This window comes from Oncorhynchus kisutch, linkage group LG9 (assembly GCF_002021735.2).
Source record: "Oncorhynchus kisutch isolate 150728-3 linkage group LG9, Okis_V2, whole genome shotgun sequence".
NCBI lineage: Eukaryota > Metazoa > Chordata > Actinopteri > Salmoniformes > Salmonidae > Oncorhynchus > Oncorhynchus kisutch.
In genome coordinates, this window is record NC_034182.2 from 32,476,477 (window position 1) to 32,494,935 (window position 18,459).

The 18,459-nt window shown below is 40.8% G+C and overlaps 2 protein-coding genes and 1 long non-coding RNA gene across 5 annotated transcripts; all 3 read right to left on the bottom strand.

The window, feature by feature from the left end:
* Window positions 1-115: 115 nt before the first annotated feature.
* On the bottom strand, window positions 116-8,682 carry LOC109897061 (extensin). Of its 3 annotated transcripts, none has more exons than XM_031832444.1 (5): window positions 8,338-8,682; window positions 7,875-7,929; window positions 6,259-7,213; window positions 2,120-2,261; window positions 116-526 (listed from the first exon to the last, which is right to left on the bottom strand). In XM_031832444.1, exons 2-5 carry the CDS (start codon window positions 7,887-7,889, stop codon window positions 403-405), a joined length of 1,236 nt encoding a protein of 411 aa, XP_031688304.1. In that variant the 5' UTR covers window positions 7,890-7,929; window positions 8,338-8,682; the 3' UTR covers window positions 116-402. The 3 variants fall into 3 exon arrangements, with proteins under 3 accessions (XP_031688304.1, XP_020347171.2, XP_031688305.1); XM_020491582.2 differs by having other exon boundaries at window positions 2,125-2,261; window positions 8,338-8,675; XM_031832445.1 differs by lacking the exon at window positions 7,875-7,929.
* LOC109897062 (uncharacterized) lies at window positions 533-2,113 on the bottom strand. Its single transcript, XR_004211067.1, has 3 exons — window positions 857-2,113; window positions 745-802; window positions 533-682 (listed from the first exon to the last, which is right to left on the bottom strand). It is a non-coding gene; the product is annotated as an uncharacterized LOC109897062 (long non-coding RNA).
* An 868-nt stretch (window positions 8,683-9,550) lies between the features above and the next one.
* Window positions 9,551-16,241, bottom strand: LOC109897063 (zinc finger HIT domain-containing protein 1). Its single transcript, XM_020491583.2, has 5 exons — window positions 16,086-16,241; window positions 14,212-14,388; window positions 13,958-14,037; window positions 11,055-11,224; window positions 9,551-10,614 (listed from the first exon to the last, which is right to left on the bottom strand). Exons 1-5 carry the CDS (start codon window positions 16,108-16,110, stop codon window positions 10,593-10,595), a joined length of 474 nt encoding a protein of 157 aa, XP_020347172.1. The 5' UTR covers window positions 16,111-16,241; the 3' UTR covers window positions 9,551-10,592.
* Between the last annotated feature and the right edge of the window lie 2,218 nt (window positions 16,242-18,459).

Genomic DNA, 18,459 nt, shown 5'->3' on the forward strand with positions numbered 1-18,459 from the left:
TCTATCAACGCACACACAGTCCCTGTATCTCATGATGTCTCTAGACTCTGGCCATGGGTTGGATCTTATCAGTGAAGTTACACACACACACACACACACAATAGAGACAAACAAGTATGTTGTGATACATTTGATAATTTATTTTTTTACAGAGAGAGACCTGCTTCACCTCACCACATTGCTTTCCATGTCTTACATGAAGAGGTACAGTGTGGGTAAGTCTGTCGGTGGGTTGGCATTGTGTCTATGATGTTAGTGTGTTGGCAATGGCACATGGCAGTATAGATAGTGTTTGATAATGTGTCATTCAGTTCTCAACTCCAGGCCCCGGAGGGCCACAGGACTGCTGGTTTTCATTCATTTCAATTACATTATACAGTAGCTGGGGTCATCAGGGGCACTTTAGCTTAGTCTAACGCTTTGTCCCATTAGACAGCCTGGGACCTGCCTGTCCTCTCCTATTGGCCATGGAGTCTGAGCGGAGTGTCTGGTTGGCTGCTCCTGAGGCAGTGGCAGGGCTAGGATTCTGGAGCACAGAGAGAGAGAGAGAGAGAGAGAGAGAGAGAGAGAGTCAGGAAGAGTTTATATACACAACAGTAGATCAATTCTCACATCTTGCCCCAAATACTTTCTGTCAGCCCCCCGTCCAGAGAAGACAGTGGTGTGACACACACACGCACACCTTACCGTTATGCCCCTGCCCCGTCCAGAGAAGACAGTGGTGTGACACACACACACACACACCTTACCGTTATGCCCCTGCCCCGTCCAGAGAAGACAGTGGTGTGACACACACACACACCTTACCGTTATGCCCCTGCCCCGTCCAGAGAAGACAGTGGTGTGACACACACACCTTTATGCCCCTGCCCCGTCCAGAGAAGACAGTGGTGTGACACACACACACACACACACCTTACCGTTATGCCCCTGCCCCGTCCAGAGAAGACAGTGGTGTAACACACACACACACCTTACCGTTATGCCCCTGCCCCGTCCAGAGAAGACAGTGGTGTGACACACACACACCTTACCGTTATGCCCCTGCCCCGTCCAGAGAAGACAGTGTTGTGACACACACACACCTTACCGTTATGCCCCTGCCCCGTCCAGAGAAGACAGTGGTGTGACACACACACACACCTTACCTTTATGCCCCTGCCCCGTCCAGAGAAGACAGTGGTGTGACACACACACACCTTACCGTTATGCCCCTGCCCAGAGAAGAGAGTGGTGTGACACACACACACCTTACCGTTATGCCCCTGCCCCGTCCAGAGAAGACAGTGGTGTGACACACACACACACCTTTATGCCCCTGCCCCGTCCAGAGAAGACAGTGGTGTGACACACACACACACACACACACCTTACCGTTATGCCCCTGCCCCGTCCAGAGAAGACAGTGGTGTGACACACACACACCTTACCGTTATGCCCCTGCCCAGAGAAGACAGTGGTGTGACACACACACACACACACCTTACCGTTATGCCCCTGCCCCGTCCAGAGAAGACAGTGGTGTGACACACACACACACCTTTATGCCCCTGCCCCGTCCAGAGAAGACAGTGGTGTGACACACACACACACACACACCTTACCGTTATGCCCCTGCCCCGTCCAGAGAAGACAGTGGTGTGACACACACACACCTTACCGTTATGCCCCTGCCCCGTCCAGAGAAGACAGTGGTGTGACACACACACACCTTACCGTTATGCCCCTGCCCCGTCCAGAGAAGACAGTGGTGTGACACACACACACACACACACACACCTTACCTTTATGCCCCTGCCCCGTCCAGAGAAGACAGTGGTGTGACACACACACACACCTTTATGCCCCTGCCCCGTCCAGAGAAGACAGTGGTGTGACACACACACACACCTTACCGTTATGCCCCTGCCCCGTCCAGAGAAGACAGTGGTGTGACACACACACACCTTACCGTTATGCCCCTGCCCCGTCCAGAGAAGACAGTGGTGTGACACACACACACACACACCTTACCTTTATGCCCCTGCCCCGTCCAGAGAAGACAGTGGTGTGACACACACACACACACCTTACCGTTATGCCCCTGCCCAGAGAAGACAGTGGTGTGACACACACACACCTTACCGTTATGCCCCTGCCCCGTCCAGAGAAGACAGTGGTGAGTCCTTTAGAGACAGAGACGTGCTTCATAGGACGGGACTGAGATTGACACAGCTCAGTTAGCAGCTCAGGACTGGAGAGAGACAGGAGAGTAGTACAACCTACACACACACACACACACACACACACACGTTATTGTACACCACTATGTTACACACAGCAGCTCGACTGGACACACACATTACTACTGTACTAGTATACCATAACTACACTACACTACACTACTACTAGAAGTATACTATAACTACACAACTACTACTAATATAATATAACGACACTACTACAACTAGTATACTATAACTACACTACAGCTAGTATACTATAATGACAAAAGTACAACTAGTATACTATAACGACACTACTACTTGTATACTATAACGATTCCTTATATTAAGCAAACCAGACGGCATCATTTTCTTGTTTTTTAAATTTATGGATAGCCAGGGACACACTCCAACACTTAGACATAATTTACAAACAGCCAGATCAGAGGCAATAGGGATGACCATGGATGTTCTCTTGATAAGTGCATGAATTGGACAATTTTCCTGTCCTGCGAAGCATTCAAAATGTAACAAGTTACTTTTGCGTTTCAGAGAAAATATATGGAATAAAAAGTACATTCTTTTCTTTAGGAATGTAGTGAAGTAAAAGTTGTCAAATATAAACAGTAAAATACAGATACCCCCAAAAAATACTTAAGTCGTACTTTCAAGTATTTTTTATGAAGTACTTTACACCACTGCTACTAGTATACTATAACTACACTACTACTACTACTGGTATACCATAACTACACTACTACTAGTATACTATAACTACACTACTACTACTACTGGTATACCATAACTACACTACTACTAGTATACTATAACTACACTACCACTACTAGTATATGATAACTCCGTTACTAATACTAGTGTACTATAACTACACTACTACTACTAGTATGCTATAACTACAATACTACCACTAGTATACAATAACTGAACTACTGCTAGTAAACTACAATGACACTACTACTACTACTACTAAAAGTAGTATATTATAACTACACTACTGGTATACTACTGGTATACTACAACTAAACTACTCCTAGTACACTATAACTACACTACCACTAGTATACCATAACTACACTACTTTAGTAGTATACTATAACTGCTCAACTACTACAATAGTATACTATAACTACACTACTACTGGTAGTATACTATAACTACACTAATAATACTAGTATACTATAACTACACTACTAGTATACTATAACTACACACATTCTATAACTACACTATCACTACTACTAGTACACTATAACTACACTTCTAGTATACTATAACTAGTATACTATAACTGCACTACTACTAGTATACTATAACTACACTGCTACTAGTATACAGTAACGGCACTACTACTAGTATAATAAACCAACACTACTACTAGTATACTATAACGACATTACTACTAGTAGTAATATACTATAATGACACTGCTACCAGCAGTATACTATAATGGCACTACTACTGTTAGTATACTGTAACTAGACTACTAGTCAGTGGTGGAAAACGTACCCAATTGTCATACTTGAGTAAAAGTAAAGATACCTTAATAGAAAATGACTGAGGTATCTTTGTGAAAGTCACCCAGTAAAATACTACTTGATTAAAAGTCTAAAAGTATTTGGTTTTAAATATCCTAAATTATCAAAACTAAATGTAATTGTTAAAATATACTTAAGTATTCAAATTCAAATTCCTTATATTAAGCAAACCAGACGGCACCATTTTCTTGTTTTTTTATTTACGGATAGCCACGGGCACACTCCAACACTCAGACGACATTTACAAAATAAGCATTTGTGTTTAGTGAGTCCGCAAGATCAGAAGCAACAGGGATGACCACGGATATTCTCTTGCTAAGTACATGAATTGGACAATTTTCCTGTCCTGCTAAGCATTCAAAATGTAACGAGTACGTTTGGGTTTCAGAGAAAATGTATTGAGTAAAAAGTACATTATTTTCTTTAGGAATGTAGTGAAGTAAAAGTAGTCAAAAATATAAATAGTAAAGTAAAGTTCAGATACCTAAAAAAAAAAGACTTAAGTAGTACTTTCAAGTATTTTTACTGAAGTACTTTACACCATGGCTACTACTGCTATGACTACACTACTACTACTAGTATACTATAACCACACTACTACTTCCACTACTACTAAAACTACTACTAGTATACTATAACTACACTACAAACACTAGTGTACCATAACTACACTACTACTGGAATACTATAACTACACCGCTACTACAAGTATACTATAACCACACTACAACTACTACTAGTATACTATAACTACACCACTACTACTAGTATACTAAAACGGCACTACTACTAGTATACTAAAACAACACTACTACTAGTATACTATAATGACACTACTACTAGTATACTATAGTAACACTCATACTATTAGACTGTAAGTACATTACTAATAGTACACTACTACACTACTACTACTACTTGTATACTATAACTACACTATTGACAGTAAACTACACAGTCACTACTAGTAGTATTCTATAACGACACTACTACCACTACTAGTATACTATAACTCCATTACTACTACTGGTATACTATAACTCCATTACTACTACTGGTATACTATAACACCACTACTACTTCTACTAGTATACTATAACTACACTACTACTACTACACTACTACCACTACTGGTAGTTTACTATAACTACACTACTACTACTACTGGTGGTAGTTTACTATAACGACACTACAATTAGTAGTATACAATAACGACACTACAATTAGTAGTATACTATAACGACACTACAATTAGTAGTATACTATAACGACACTACAATTAGTAGTGTACTATAACGACACTACTACTAGTAGTATACTATAACGACACTGCTACCAGTACTAGTATACTATAACATCACTACTACCACTACTAGTATACTATAACGACACTACAATTAGTAGTATACTATAACGACACTACAATTAGTAGTATACTATAACGACACTACTACTAGTAGTATACTATAACGACACTACTACTAGTAGTATACTATAACGACACTACTACTAGTAGTATACTATAACGACACTGCTACCACTACTAGTATACTATAACGACACTACTACCACTACTAGTATACTATAACGACACTACTACCACTACTAGTATACTATAACTCCATTACTACTACTGGTATACTATAACTCCATTACTACTACTGGTATACTATAACACCACTACTACTACTGGTATACTATAACACCACTACTACTTCTACTAGTATACTATAACTACACTACTACTACTACTACTACACTACTACCACTGGTAGTTTACTATAACTACTACTACACTACTACTAGTTTACTATAACTACACTACCACTACTACTACTGGTGGTAGTTTACTATAACGACACTACAACTAGTAGTATACTATAACGACACTACTACTAGTAGTATACTATAACGACACTACTACTAGTAGTATACTATAACGACACTGCTACCACTACTAGTATACTATAATGACACTACTACCACTACTAGTATACTATAACTCCATTACTACTACTGGTATACTATAACTCCATTACTACTACTGGTATACTATACCGACAATACTACTACTAGTATACTATACCGACAATACTACTCGTATACTATACCGACATTACTACTAGTATACTATAACGACACTACTACCACTACTAGTATACTATAACTCCATTACTACTACTGGTATACTATAACAACACTACTACCACTGCTAGTATACTATAACGACACTACTACCACTACTAGTATACTATAACTCCATTACTACTACTGGTATACTATAACTCCATTACTACTACTGGTATACTATACCGACAATACTACTACTAGTATACTATACCGACAATACTACTCGTATACTATACCGACATTACTACTAGTATACTATAACGACACAACCACTACTACTACTATTCAGTGGCTGAGAACTGGAGAGAGACACGCATCACATGACTTTACTATCAGTACTTAGACCATGGCACTGCTTCAAAACTCACCCTCTTTAGTGGGCATGGAGGAGGACAGGGGCTGTGGGGGGGAGGTAAAGAGGGAGACCAGGGTGGAGCTGGGGGAGGTGAGGACATCGCTGGTGTCACAGGAGACAGTTCTCAGACCACGGCTTGCTCTCCTCAGAAACTCAGCCTGGAGCTGGGGACTGGACAGGGAGAGGGGTGGAGGAGGGGAGGAAAGAGGGGTAGGAGGGGAGGAGAAGAGGGACACAGAGGGGGAGACAGAGGGAGAGGGTTGGTGGGGAAGGTTTTTGTGTCTATCCGAATCGTTGTCGGGGGAAGCAGCTCTGGGAGCTCTTCTCAGAAACTCAGCCTGGAGCTGGGGACTGGACAGAGAGAGGGGTGGAGGAGGGGAGGAATGAGGGGGAGGAGGGGAGGAGAAGGGGGAGACAGAGACAGAGGGTTGGTGGGGAAGGTTTTTGTGTCTATCCGAATCGTTGTCGGGGGAAGCAGCTCTGGGAGCTCTTCTCAGAAACTCAGCCTGGAGCTGGGGACTGGACAGAGAGAGGGGTGGAGGAGGGGAGGAAAGAGGGGGAGGAGGGGAGGAGAAGGGGGAGACAGAGGGAGAGGGTTGGTGGGGAAGGTTTTTGTGTCTATCCGAATCGTTGTCGGGGGAAGCAGCTCTGGGAGCTCTTCTCAGAAACTCAGCCTGGAGCTGGGGACTGGACAGAGAGAGGGGTGGAGGAGGGGAGGAAAGAGGGGGAGGAGGGGAGGAGACAGAGGGAGAGGGTTGGTGGAGAAGGTTTTGGTGTCTAGCCGAGTCGTTGTCAGGGGAAGCAGCTCTGGGAGCTCTTCTCAGAAACTCAGCCTGGAGCTGGGGACTGGACAGAGAGAGGGGTGGAGGAGGGGAGGAGGGCTGAAGGGGAAGGGGTCGAGCTGAATCCTGGGGCGAAAGTGATGTTGAAGATCTCATTGGAATGATGAGGACTTCTCCAACTGGATGCTGAAGGAGAGGACAAGAAATAGAGAGAGAGACAGAAGAGAGAAAGAAGGAGAGGTAGAGAGGGGGGGGGGGGGGGGGGGGGGGGTTGGTGTATGATCAGTGGTGGAAAAAGTACCCAATTGTCATACTTGAGTAAAAGTAAAAGATACATTAATAGAAAATTACTCAAGTAAAAGTGAAAGTCACACAGTAAAATACTACTGGAGTAAAAGTCTAAAAGTATTTGGTTTTAAATATACTTAAGTGTCAAAAGTAATACTTAAATATTGAAAGTAAAAGTCAAAATCATTTCAAATTCCTTATATTTTGCAAACCAGATGGCATCATTTTCATGTTTTTTTTTAAGGATAGCAAGGGGCACACTCCAACATAATTTACAAACTAAGCATTTGTGTTTAGTGAGTCCGCCAGATCAGATAAGTATGAATTTGACAATTTTCCTGTCCTGCTAAGCATTCGAAATGTTTCAGAGAAAATGTATGGAGTAAAAAGTACATTATTTTCATTAGGAATGTAGTGTAGTCAAAAATATAAAAGTACAGATACCCCCAAAAACTACTTAAGTAGTACTTCCAAGTACTTTACACCATTGGGTATGATGATCAGACGTTCTGCAACAGATCCTGTTTCATTGAATCGCAATAAAATATTCCGATATTACCTCTTTCCTCTCCATGGCAGCAGCAGTAGTATCAATGGGGGTCTGGGCTATAGCCCTGCACACAGAGAAACACATTCATAACATCTGTGCAGTGTGCACACCTCTAATCCAATCGGTTTTGCGCTCCTCAGAGAACACAGAGCTTGGCCAATCAAGGGCTGATGTCTATAGACAGTGTTGAGGTGATTTTCAGCATCAAATAAATATTAAAAACGCGAAAATAAACATTAAAATAAAATCATACTTCTCTGAGTGAAAACTGCGTTATTTGGCTTGGCTATGCCCGTTTGAAATGGACGCCAGCGGTAGCCTATAGTTTATTGTGCCTAATGATCACCGCGCATTGAAAGAAGGATTAATCTGCCCGCGGTCTCTGCCATCCCCCGATAGTGGTTTGGGTAGGTTAATCGGATCCAAGATCTGTGTTAAAAGACGAACCATACACCCATTCTAGTCTACTCACCTTGCGCGCTCCAACGGTCGACTCGCTTGACAGCCCGAGGAGCCCCCGTTCCGCTACTAGCTTTGCTTGACAGCTGCTCGCGCCACGTTACTGGATTTCCGTACACACAACACTCCCTCACCGGGCAAAGTCTGCCGTGCGAACATTGACCGATTATTGTACTGAGCCTAGCGCAGACATCCGCCATTTTCACAGCGCCCGATGCAAGCGCAGTTTTCACTCGTTGACAGGAGCACTCAACCTCCCAGTTCTGTAAATGGGGTACAAACACATACACCCTACTCCGACGTCCTGTCTGTGCCAAGTCAGGCGCTACCGTGGGTCTCTCATCCACTGGTCGCCACTATAGTTAGCCCAGCCACAAAGTCATAACCCCGCCTATTTCGACCATTTCTCTTTAAAGATTGTAACCCTAATCCTACCCACATTACTGCTGACCTTATGCCTAACTATAAATTAAGAGCACAAAGCTATTTTTTCCCATTAAGTTTTACAATATAGCCAACTTTTACTTTGTAGCTGTTGTAACTAGTGGAAATCCCCCCAATATGCGTGCATTAATAATTAACGTCCCTTTACAGCTGAGGTTCAGGGGTTGTTGCCCTTAATTACCCCTCTGCCCCCTTCCTCCAATATAATTATATAACCTATTCATAACATGCAATACATAAACATATAATCATATACTTTACCACTGATAGACTTTAGTCAGTTATGCAGAAGGGTGTGTGTTGACGTCAGGATGTGTGAGAGCAGTGGTTTCAGAAAAAAGAACTTGTTTTAATCTTCCTGGAAGCGGATAAGCGCACAACCGGTTGTTCTCTCTAAGAACATTCTCCCTAACAGGACAGAGCTTATAAACAAACATCTGTATACAAACCTGAACCAGGGTACACACACACACCAGTCACACAAACAGGCTCCACGTGCACACATACACAGGAGATTACTCTATAGCATAAAGGTTTACAATACACACACTGAGTCATAATCAGACATGTTTAATTAAATCATTACAGCAAGTCAGTCAGACCCCCCCCCCCCCCAATACGACACAAACCCCTCCCTAACTCCTGCCCTGTCTCTGCCCCCTTCAGGCCAGTGGCGTGTATTCATGGATGCCAAGCTTCCACCATAAATTGACCAAGTAAAAAAAAATAAAAAATCTTATCTTATCTTTTGTGTCTGTTTTTCATAATTTTCAATTTGCATGAGGCTGAATGCATCTCACTGGAGAAAGCTTCCGGGCAAGCGAAACAGCGCCCCTCTGTCTCTACACCTGTAGGCCACCTATCTGATGCCGTCTGGTCCATTGCTGCAGCCCGTAGCATTGAACGGAATGCAAGGGAAGCCAATGAGCATCTGGCCTCTTGATAAAAAAAAAGTATAAACAATTAGCCACTCAACATTGAGCTAAATTGAACAAGCTCAACTGTGAATGGTCCTGGTCTGCAAAAAAAAAAAAAAAGGGTCAAGGGAAGCCAGCTTCGATTTTGGAATCACTCCTATCAAAACGCATTGAAAGCATTAGTCATTGACAGAAACAAATTGAATTGTTGCATCTCGTTGTGTTGTTGTCCTCCGGTGGCTAGCTAGCTAAAGTTTTCCCTTTCTTAAATTAGCCATGGATGGAGATATGAATTTGGACTTTTGGTTCTACTTAATTCTCCGTACCGGCCAATGATTATAACGGCGATTCTGTTCCAACCAGAAATTCATACATTGTTGTGCCCCTGGCGTGAGAGGATGGAAATTCAATATGTAGCTAGATGTAGATGGCTAATGTTAACTAGATCAAATTTCCCATGAATGGAAGTTAACCTAGCGAGCAAGCATTTTAGCCAGGTAACCTAGGACAACAAAAAAATAAAAAAGTGTGTACTGTATGACAGAGTGATAAACCTATTTGTGAAGTAATATGAATTAACAAGTTATAGAGCAAACAATGCAATTATAACACATAGGTTGTAATATGGCTTTTTTTTCTTGCTTCCCCAGTGATTTTACCCACGCACCACTACCCTACTCCACAACACTGACGTCACACTGCAGAGTGCTGAGCCACTGTGTGCATGTTTGTAACTTTCTAGTAGCGTTCCCCATTACTTCTCTGGTAGTGTTCTCTCCATAGAATCTCTGGTACACGGTCATTATCCGTAGCGCCGTTCCTGTGTTGTAACATTCTATACAGCTACAGGTAGAAGAATTTACCATCCACATTTTGTGAGCATGACCAGGTATAGTCAGATCAGCTGCTACAGAGTCATCTTCAGACACCTGAGAGAGAGAAATAGAGAGAGAGATATGAGGCTAAGGGTAGTAAGTAGGGTTAATATACAACCCTGTGTGTGTATGGTAATGTGTGTGTTGCATTCATGTTACGTAGCCTCTGTGTGTATGGAACAGTGTGTGTGAGTGTTAGAGCTGGGCAATATGGACAAAAATTCTTATCGCGATAAATTGCCTAATTGATGCGATAACAATAAATCGAACAATAAGTTAATAGCAATGTGCACCACAGTTTTTATTGTATTATCCTTCAAACTACTACTATTGGTTTGATGGTTGTAGCCATCAATTGTCCCATTAATAATCACCCATATTAGCGAACGCATTTAATTTAGAACTTCACATTTCTTTAGTATAGGCTACTTATCGTAATGAACGATAATTTTCAGTTTATGGTCCCAGCTCTAGCGTAGTGTAGTGTGAGTTACCTGGTCTCTCTGTGCGTGATAAGACAGCGTGTGGAACAATAGCGCCCACCACAGGAGCAACAGGTGTAGGAGGAAGGAAATCCACAGACGGAGCAGAACAGACGAGGGGGGAGCGAGGAGGGAGGGGCTGCAGCTGACAGGTAGTTAGGCTCCTCCCTCTCAGACACATTCTGCCAATCACAACACAGCAAGTACGGGGTTAGCCTCTCAGCAAAAACGGGGGCTATAGATGGGTTAGCGAACAAAGCGCTTCCTTGGGGCAGAAGTCAGCGTATTGTTGTGATTCTGGATGGCCAGATTGCTAGCAAAAATGACAAGAAACTGACATGTGGGGAATCGTAAGTAGGATAGTTTCAGCTCGTTTTATCTTGTTCTTGAGGTGTTCTGACTGATTTCATATCAATGCTAATATGGCTAAAATTCGTTAGCTAGCTAACCAACCAACCAACAACTGTAAGGATGTATTTGAGAGGATACAAGAGCTAGTTGTGAAAATGTATGTTTTCAATAAACATTGGAGACAAAATATAGCTTACGTGTTGTCAACAATCTAAGCCAACCCTGTCTATTTTGCATGTATTGGTTTTGTTGCTAAACAACCAACCAGTCTATGGGAAGATCTCAATTAATGATTTCAAAGGAAATTATTAATATAAGAAAAATGGTGGAAGCTCCCACTAGCCAATTCCTCCACCAATCCAATGCCTTTAGATTTGTGGGTAGTAGTGAATGGGTTTACTTTGGGGCGTTCTGGATCAGACAAGGCTTAAGTTAACTTTTTTGAATTTAGTGAATATGTTCACACTCCATGAGAAAGGTGATATTATTGGTACGCACTAGTGGTCGACCGATTATGATTTTTCAACACTGATACCGATTATTGGAGGACCAAAAAGTTGATACCGATTAATCGTCCGATTAATTATATATATCTTTTTTTACATGTATTTGTAATAATGACAATTACAACAATACTGAATTAACACTATTTTAACTTAACATAATACATCAATAAAATCAATTTAGCCTCAAGTAGATAATGAAACATGTTCAATTTGGTTTAAATAATGCAAAAACAAAGTGTTGGAGAAGAAAGTAAAAGTGCATTATGTGCTATGTAAGAAAGCTAACGTTTCAGTTCCTTGCTCAGAACATATGAAAGCTGGTGGTTCCTTTTAACATGAGTCTTCAATATTCCCAGGTAAGAAGTTTTAGGTTGTAGTTATTATAGGACTACTATTATAGGAGCTGACAAGGTGAAAATCTGTCGTTCTACCCCTGAACGAGGCAGTTAACCCACCGTTCCTAGGCCGTCATTGAAAATAAGAATGTGTTCTTAACTGACTTGCCCAGTTAAATAAAGATTAAATAAAGGTGTAAAAAAATTATCTTTTAAATAAAAAATAAATGAAATCGGCGCCCAAAAATACCGATTTCCGATTGTTATTCAAACTTGAAATTGGCCCTAATTAATCGGCCATTCCGATTAATCAGTCAACCTCTAGTATGCACCCAGGGTCACGTTCAGGGTCACGTGTGTTATAATGTTATTATTAAGTCTATGATTTGATATTTAATAGAGCAGTCTGACTAAGCGGTGGTAGGCAGCAGCAGGCTCGTAAGCATTCATTCAAACAGCACTTTAGTGCGTTTTCCAGCAGCCCTTCGCAATGCTTCAAGCATTGCGCTGTTTATGACTTCAAGCCTATCAATTCCTGAGATTAGGCTGGTGTAACCGACGTGAAATGGCTAGCTAGTTAGCGGGGTGCGCGCTAATAGCGTTTCAAACGTCACCCGTTCTGAGACTTGGAGTAGTTGTTCCCCTTGCTCTGCAAGGTCCGCGGATTTTGTGGAGCGATGGGTAACGATGCTTTGAGGGTGGCTGTTGTCGATGGGTTCCTGGTTCGAGCCCAGGTAGGGGCGAGGAGAGGGACGGAAGCTATACTGTTACACTGGCAATACTAAAGTTCCTATAAGAACATCCAATAGTCAAAGGTATATGAAATACAAATGGTAGAGAGAGAAATAGTCCTATAATTCCTATAATAACCTCAACATAAACTTATCTGGGAATATTGAAGACTCATGTTAAAAGGAACCACCAGCTTTCATATGTTCTCATGTTCTGAGCAAAGAACTAGAACTTTAGCTTTTTTACATGGCAAATATTGCACTTTTACTTTCTTCTCCAACACTTTGTTTTTGCATTATTTAAACCAAATTGAACATGTTTTATTATTTATTTGAGGCTAAATTGATTTGATGTATTATATTAAGTTAAAATAAAAGTTTTCATTCAGTATTGTTGTAATTGTCATTATTACAAATTAATATAATCATTTAAAAAAATAATTCAGCATCGCCTTTTTTTGGTCCTCCAATAATCGGTATTGGTATCAGCGTTGAAAAATCATAATCGGTCGACCTCTACTCTATAGAGCTGACGTCATTCCTTATTCTACGTGAGAGAAATGTGCTACATGGCATTTAGCAGACACTTTTATCCAAAGCACTTTAGAGACATGCGTGCATACATTTTTATCGCTTGGGTGATCCCGGGACTTGAACCAGTTACAAGCATCATGTTCTACCAACTGAGCTACAGAGGACCATACATACGAGGGTTAGCGTCAATTCCGTTTCAATTCAGAAAGTAAACGAAATTCCAATTCAACATTTCCCTTACTGAAAAGCATTGGAATTTCAGTGTACTTCCTGAATTGACTGGAATTCAAATGAAATTGACACCAACCCTGATACATACCATCATAATGTATTTCTATCGGAACGTTCTGTCAGGATGCACCCCTCTGCACATGATGCTAGTGTGTTTCAAATGACACCCACTTCTCCATATGGCGGACTACTTGTGGGGTTAGAGGCGTTCTCAGTCTATTACCTACCTCTTCTTCTAGTAGAGTCTGGAAGTTTTTGCGAAATCTCTGTTTGAAGTGATCACCTCTAGTTTTCCTCTTCTTCTTACCTAGAGACAGAAAGAAAGAGGGAAGGCGGAAGAGAGGCAGGAGAAGAGGGAGTGAAAGAGAAAGGATAAAGAGATGAAAGAGAAGGGAGGCAGAAGTACACATGAAGAAATTAATATAGAGCTCTCCACCAAACAATAGCACTGGGCAGATCTAAAAGGCGTTTCCTCACACACCGGGTTCCTCTCCTTCGCTAAAGGCGGGCAGGCGGGCAGTAGGACCAGAGGGAGGCAGGGAGGAGAGAGGGTCATCCTGGAAGTTGTCCTTCTCTAGAGCATCCAGCTGCCGATTTAACCTCCGCTGGCGTGTTGCATCGTCCAACACTCGCCTCTGTCCTGCCTCCGCTACACGGGCTGGGAGAGATAGAGGGAGTAGGGGTAGTGAGGGAGAGAGAAATATGTTTTTATTAAAATATCCAATACCTGTAGTCATATGGATTAAGTTATTTGAGTCTACATTGGGCTCATGTTTTAAAGTGCTCAGCATATGTGGGAACTGTTGGAAAAGCTTTCCAGGTTAAGCTGGTTGAGAGAATGCCAAGAGCAAGCAAAGCTTTCATCAAGGCAAAGGGTGGCTACTTTGAAGAATCTCAAAAATAAAATATATTTTGATTTAACACTTTTTTGGTTACTATATGATTCCAGATCTGTTATTTCATAGTTTTGATGTCTTCCCTATTATTCTACAATGTAGACTATAGTAAAAATAAAGAAAAACCCTTGAATGATTAGAGAATATTCAGGAAAAAAAATCCATGTTTTGTATCGAGTGAGAATTCCAGTTTGCATGTAATTTACATATTTTGGTCCACTGTGTGACACACTGTCATCTACTTCTACACATGGCCGTGTCGCTTAGAAAAGAGCTGGACACAGACATTTATAAGATACAATTTTCTTCGGAATCGAGAACGAAGAAAGTATCGCCCAAGTACAGGTTAGTTGAATATGTGTCTGCTATGCTTTACTCAGACCGAGTTTTCTTAAAGCTGCAATAGGGCTGGACAGGTTTCCTGTGGAGATTAAGATGCAGCGGAGCCAGCGCGAGATATGGCTCGGAAAGCGTTCCTCAGTCCATGGATGAGAAATGCATTGTACTCCAAACTGTTCCATAGAGAATTGTACGACTGCTAGTTAAGTAAACTGCCGTGTTTCGTTCTCATGCTAGCTAACAGTAGCCACTGCAGCCAATCTCTCATTCCATTCAAAGTGGTTTGGAGGCTGGATATTTTTTGAGTGGATTAAAGTGCGCAGGTAGCCTAGTAAAATACCCATTTGAAGTAATTGTTTGACAATCAGATGAAAACATCATGACTGGTTCTGTTTCCCACAATAAAAAGTAATACATTTCTAAAGTTAAATCTAAAATCTTTACAACTAGTCCCACAGAGATCCTATTTAATTAATAACATAGAATTACATATAGAATGTATGATTCGGCTCACATGTTTTTGGTTTAGGAGGTACTGTATAGCGAAGAAATTAAATCCACTTTCACCCCTGCTTAAGCTACACGTCTGTCCGACCCTAGTGCAGCTGTAAGCAAGTGGGTCAGATCTGCTGGCTAGGTTTACACTAGCTACATATCAACGACTATCACACAGCTGGAACAGCTAAAGCCTGACTCGAAGAGCTAGTAATGGTCGGACTAGACGATGATTTATTAGCTAACCTTGCTGTTGGAAAAGTACTGAAAATGACTTTCTGTTGTCATGTACTTCCTCTCATTGCAATTGAATACCTTTTTCGCCTGCTTTCTAGGTTAATATGAGATGATCTAGTTATATGTTTCGGTATAGTATGTCATAGTATGTATAGTTTATCCAGTATAGTATGCTCACAACCGGTATTTTTTGTGATGATTGCGCATTTGTACGATCTGGACACAACACCACCAGGTTAGCCAGTTAGCAAGCTCAAGTGACAAACGTAAGGTTGTTTGTTAATTAAATTGTTATTGTATTATTGACTTGTGAACTCAAGTTATGTACTCGATATAGTTATTATAATCAGAAGCAACCATTTCACTAAGAAAAGAGAGTTAAACTCACCCGAAGACTTCTTTTCAAAAACCATTTGATCCTTTCTACTTTAGCAGGAAACGTGTTCGGGATAATCTACGTAGGCCTGCAGCGAACAATTTGTCCCAGATTATTTTCTTGCGCGTTTCTCTTCGTGTGACATGGTCGCCTTCTTGTGGTATCTATGAGCATGGAATTAAAATGATATTTCTAGTGGTACGAAATAGATCAAATATGATCATATGGATTATAATAATTTATTGACCCAAATAAATGACATAAATATATACACCGGTATATAATAATTTAGCGCTATTAAACTGTTTAAACTTTATTTCTCAATGATAACAAATCCTTCACATTTGTACTAATCACGAAATAAAAATCAAATCAAAGGGATGACATACTTTGAGAGCTCTAGAGTCTTCTAGAAATTAAACAATTAAAGTATATAGGCCTTACATACCCTTACATGAAACCCCCAAAACAATGAAAGAATGAAAAAATAAATATGAATATTTTCATTAATTTGAACCTCTAGACGTCTAGGGAGTATTGGTTTCATGGAAATAAACTCTGGTATAGTGGTATATGCAGTGAAAACATTCTTTACTATTCAAAAACCTGGATGTGGGTCGGTCATATCTGAAGCAACATGGGACAGGTATATCTGAGTGCATACACATAACCCATACAGTGCATTCGGAGAGTATTCAGACCCCTTGACTTTTCCACATTTTGTTATGTTACAGCCAGCCTTATTCTATAATTGCTAAAATCGTTTTTTCCCCACATCAATATACACACAGTACCTCATAATGACAAAGCGAAAACAGGTTCTTAGAAATGTTAGCAAATGTAGAAATATATAATAAAACGTAATTTATTTACATAAGTATTCAGACCCTTTGCTCTGAGACTCAAAATTGAGCTCAGTTGCATCCTGTTTCCATTGATGATTTATTTTTATTTTTATGTTTTTATCTAACCTTTATTAAACTAGGCAAGTCAGTTAAGAGCAAATTCTTATTTACAATGACGGCCTACCAAAAGGCAAAATGCCTCCTGCGGGGATGGGGGCTGGAATTAAATACAAAAGATATAGGACAAAACACACATCACGACAAAAGAGACACTACAACACTACATAAAGAGAGAACTGAAAATAGCTGTGCAGCGACGCTCCCCACCCAACCTAATAGAGCTTGAGAGGATCTGCAGAGAAGAATGGGAGAAACTCCTCAAATACCCAAGAGGACTTGAGGCTGTCATCGCTGCCAAAGGTACTTCAACAGTACTGTTCTGAGTAAGTTCTGAGTAAAGAGTTTGAATACTTATGTAAACGTGATATTTCTGTTTTTTATTTCAGCAAAAATGTTTAAAGCCATTTTTGCTTTGTCATTGTGGGGTATTTTTTTTTTATTGATTAATGAAAAACACACACATTTGAATGCATTTCAGAATAAGGCTGTAATGTGGAAAAAATCAAGGGGTCTAAAAACTTTCCAAATGCACTGTATATGGACAGCTTTTGATGTGGTTAAATGATACTGACTGCTTTTGCCATACAGTTGAAGTCATACGTTTACATACACTTAGGTTGGAGTCATTAAAACTTGTTTTTCAACCACTCCACAAATGTATTGTTAACAAACTATAGTTTTGTCAAATCATCTTCTTTGTAGAGTAAGTCATTTTTCCAACAATTGTTTACAGACGGATTATTTCACTTATAATTCACTGTATCACAATTCCAGCCACTAAGTTGACTGTGCCTTTAAAAAGCTTGGAAAACTCCAGAAAAGGATGTCATGGCTTTAGAATCTTCTGATAGGCTAATTGAACTCATTGGAGGTGTACCTGTGGATGTATTTCAAGGCCTACCTTCAAACTCAGTGGCTCTTTGCTTGACATCATGGAAAAATCCAAATAAATCAGCCAAGACCTCAGAAAAAAAATTGCGGACCTCCACAATCTGGTTCATCCTTGGGAGCAATTTCCAAATGCCTGAAGGTACCATGTTCATCTGTACAAACAATAGTACGTAAGTATAAACACCATGGGACCACGCAGCCATCATACCGATCAGAAAGGAGACGCGTTCTGTCTCCTAGAGAAGAACGCACTTTGGTGCGAAAAGTGCAAATCAATCCCAGAACAACAGCAAAGGACCTTGTGAAGATGCTGGAGGCAAAAGGTACAAAAGTATCAATTTCCACAGTAAAACGAGTCCTATATCGACATAACCTGAAAGGCCCCTCAGCAGGGAAGAAGTCACCAAACCGCCATAAAAAAAGCCAAACTACGGTTTGCAACTGCACATGGGGACAAAACACTTACTTTTTGGAGAAATGTCTCTGGTCTGATGAAACAAAAACATAACTGTTTGGCCATAGTGACCATT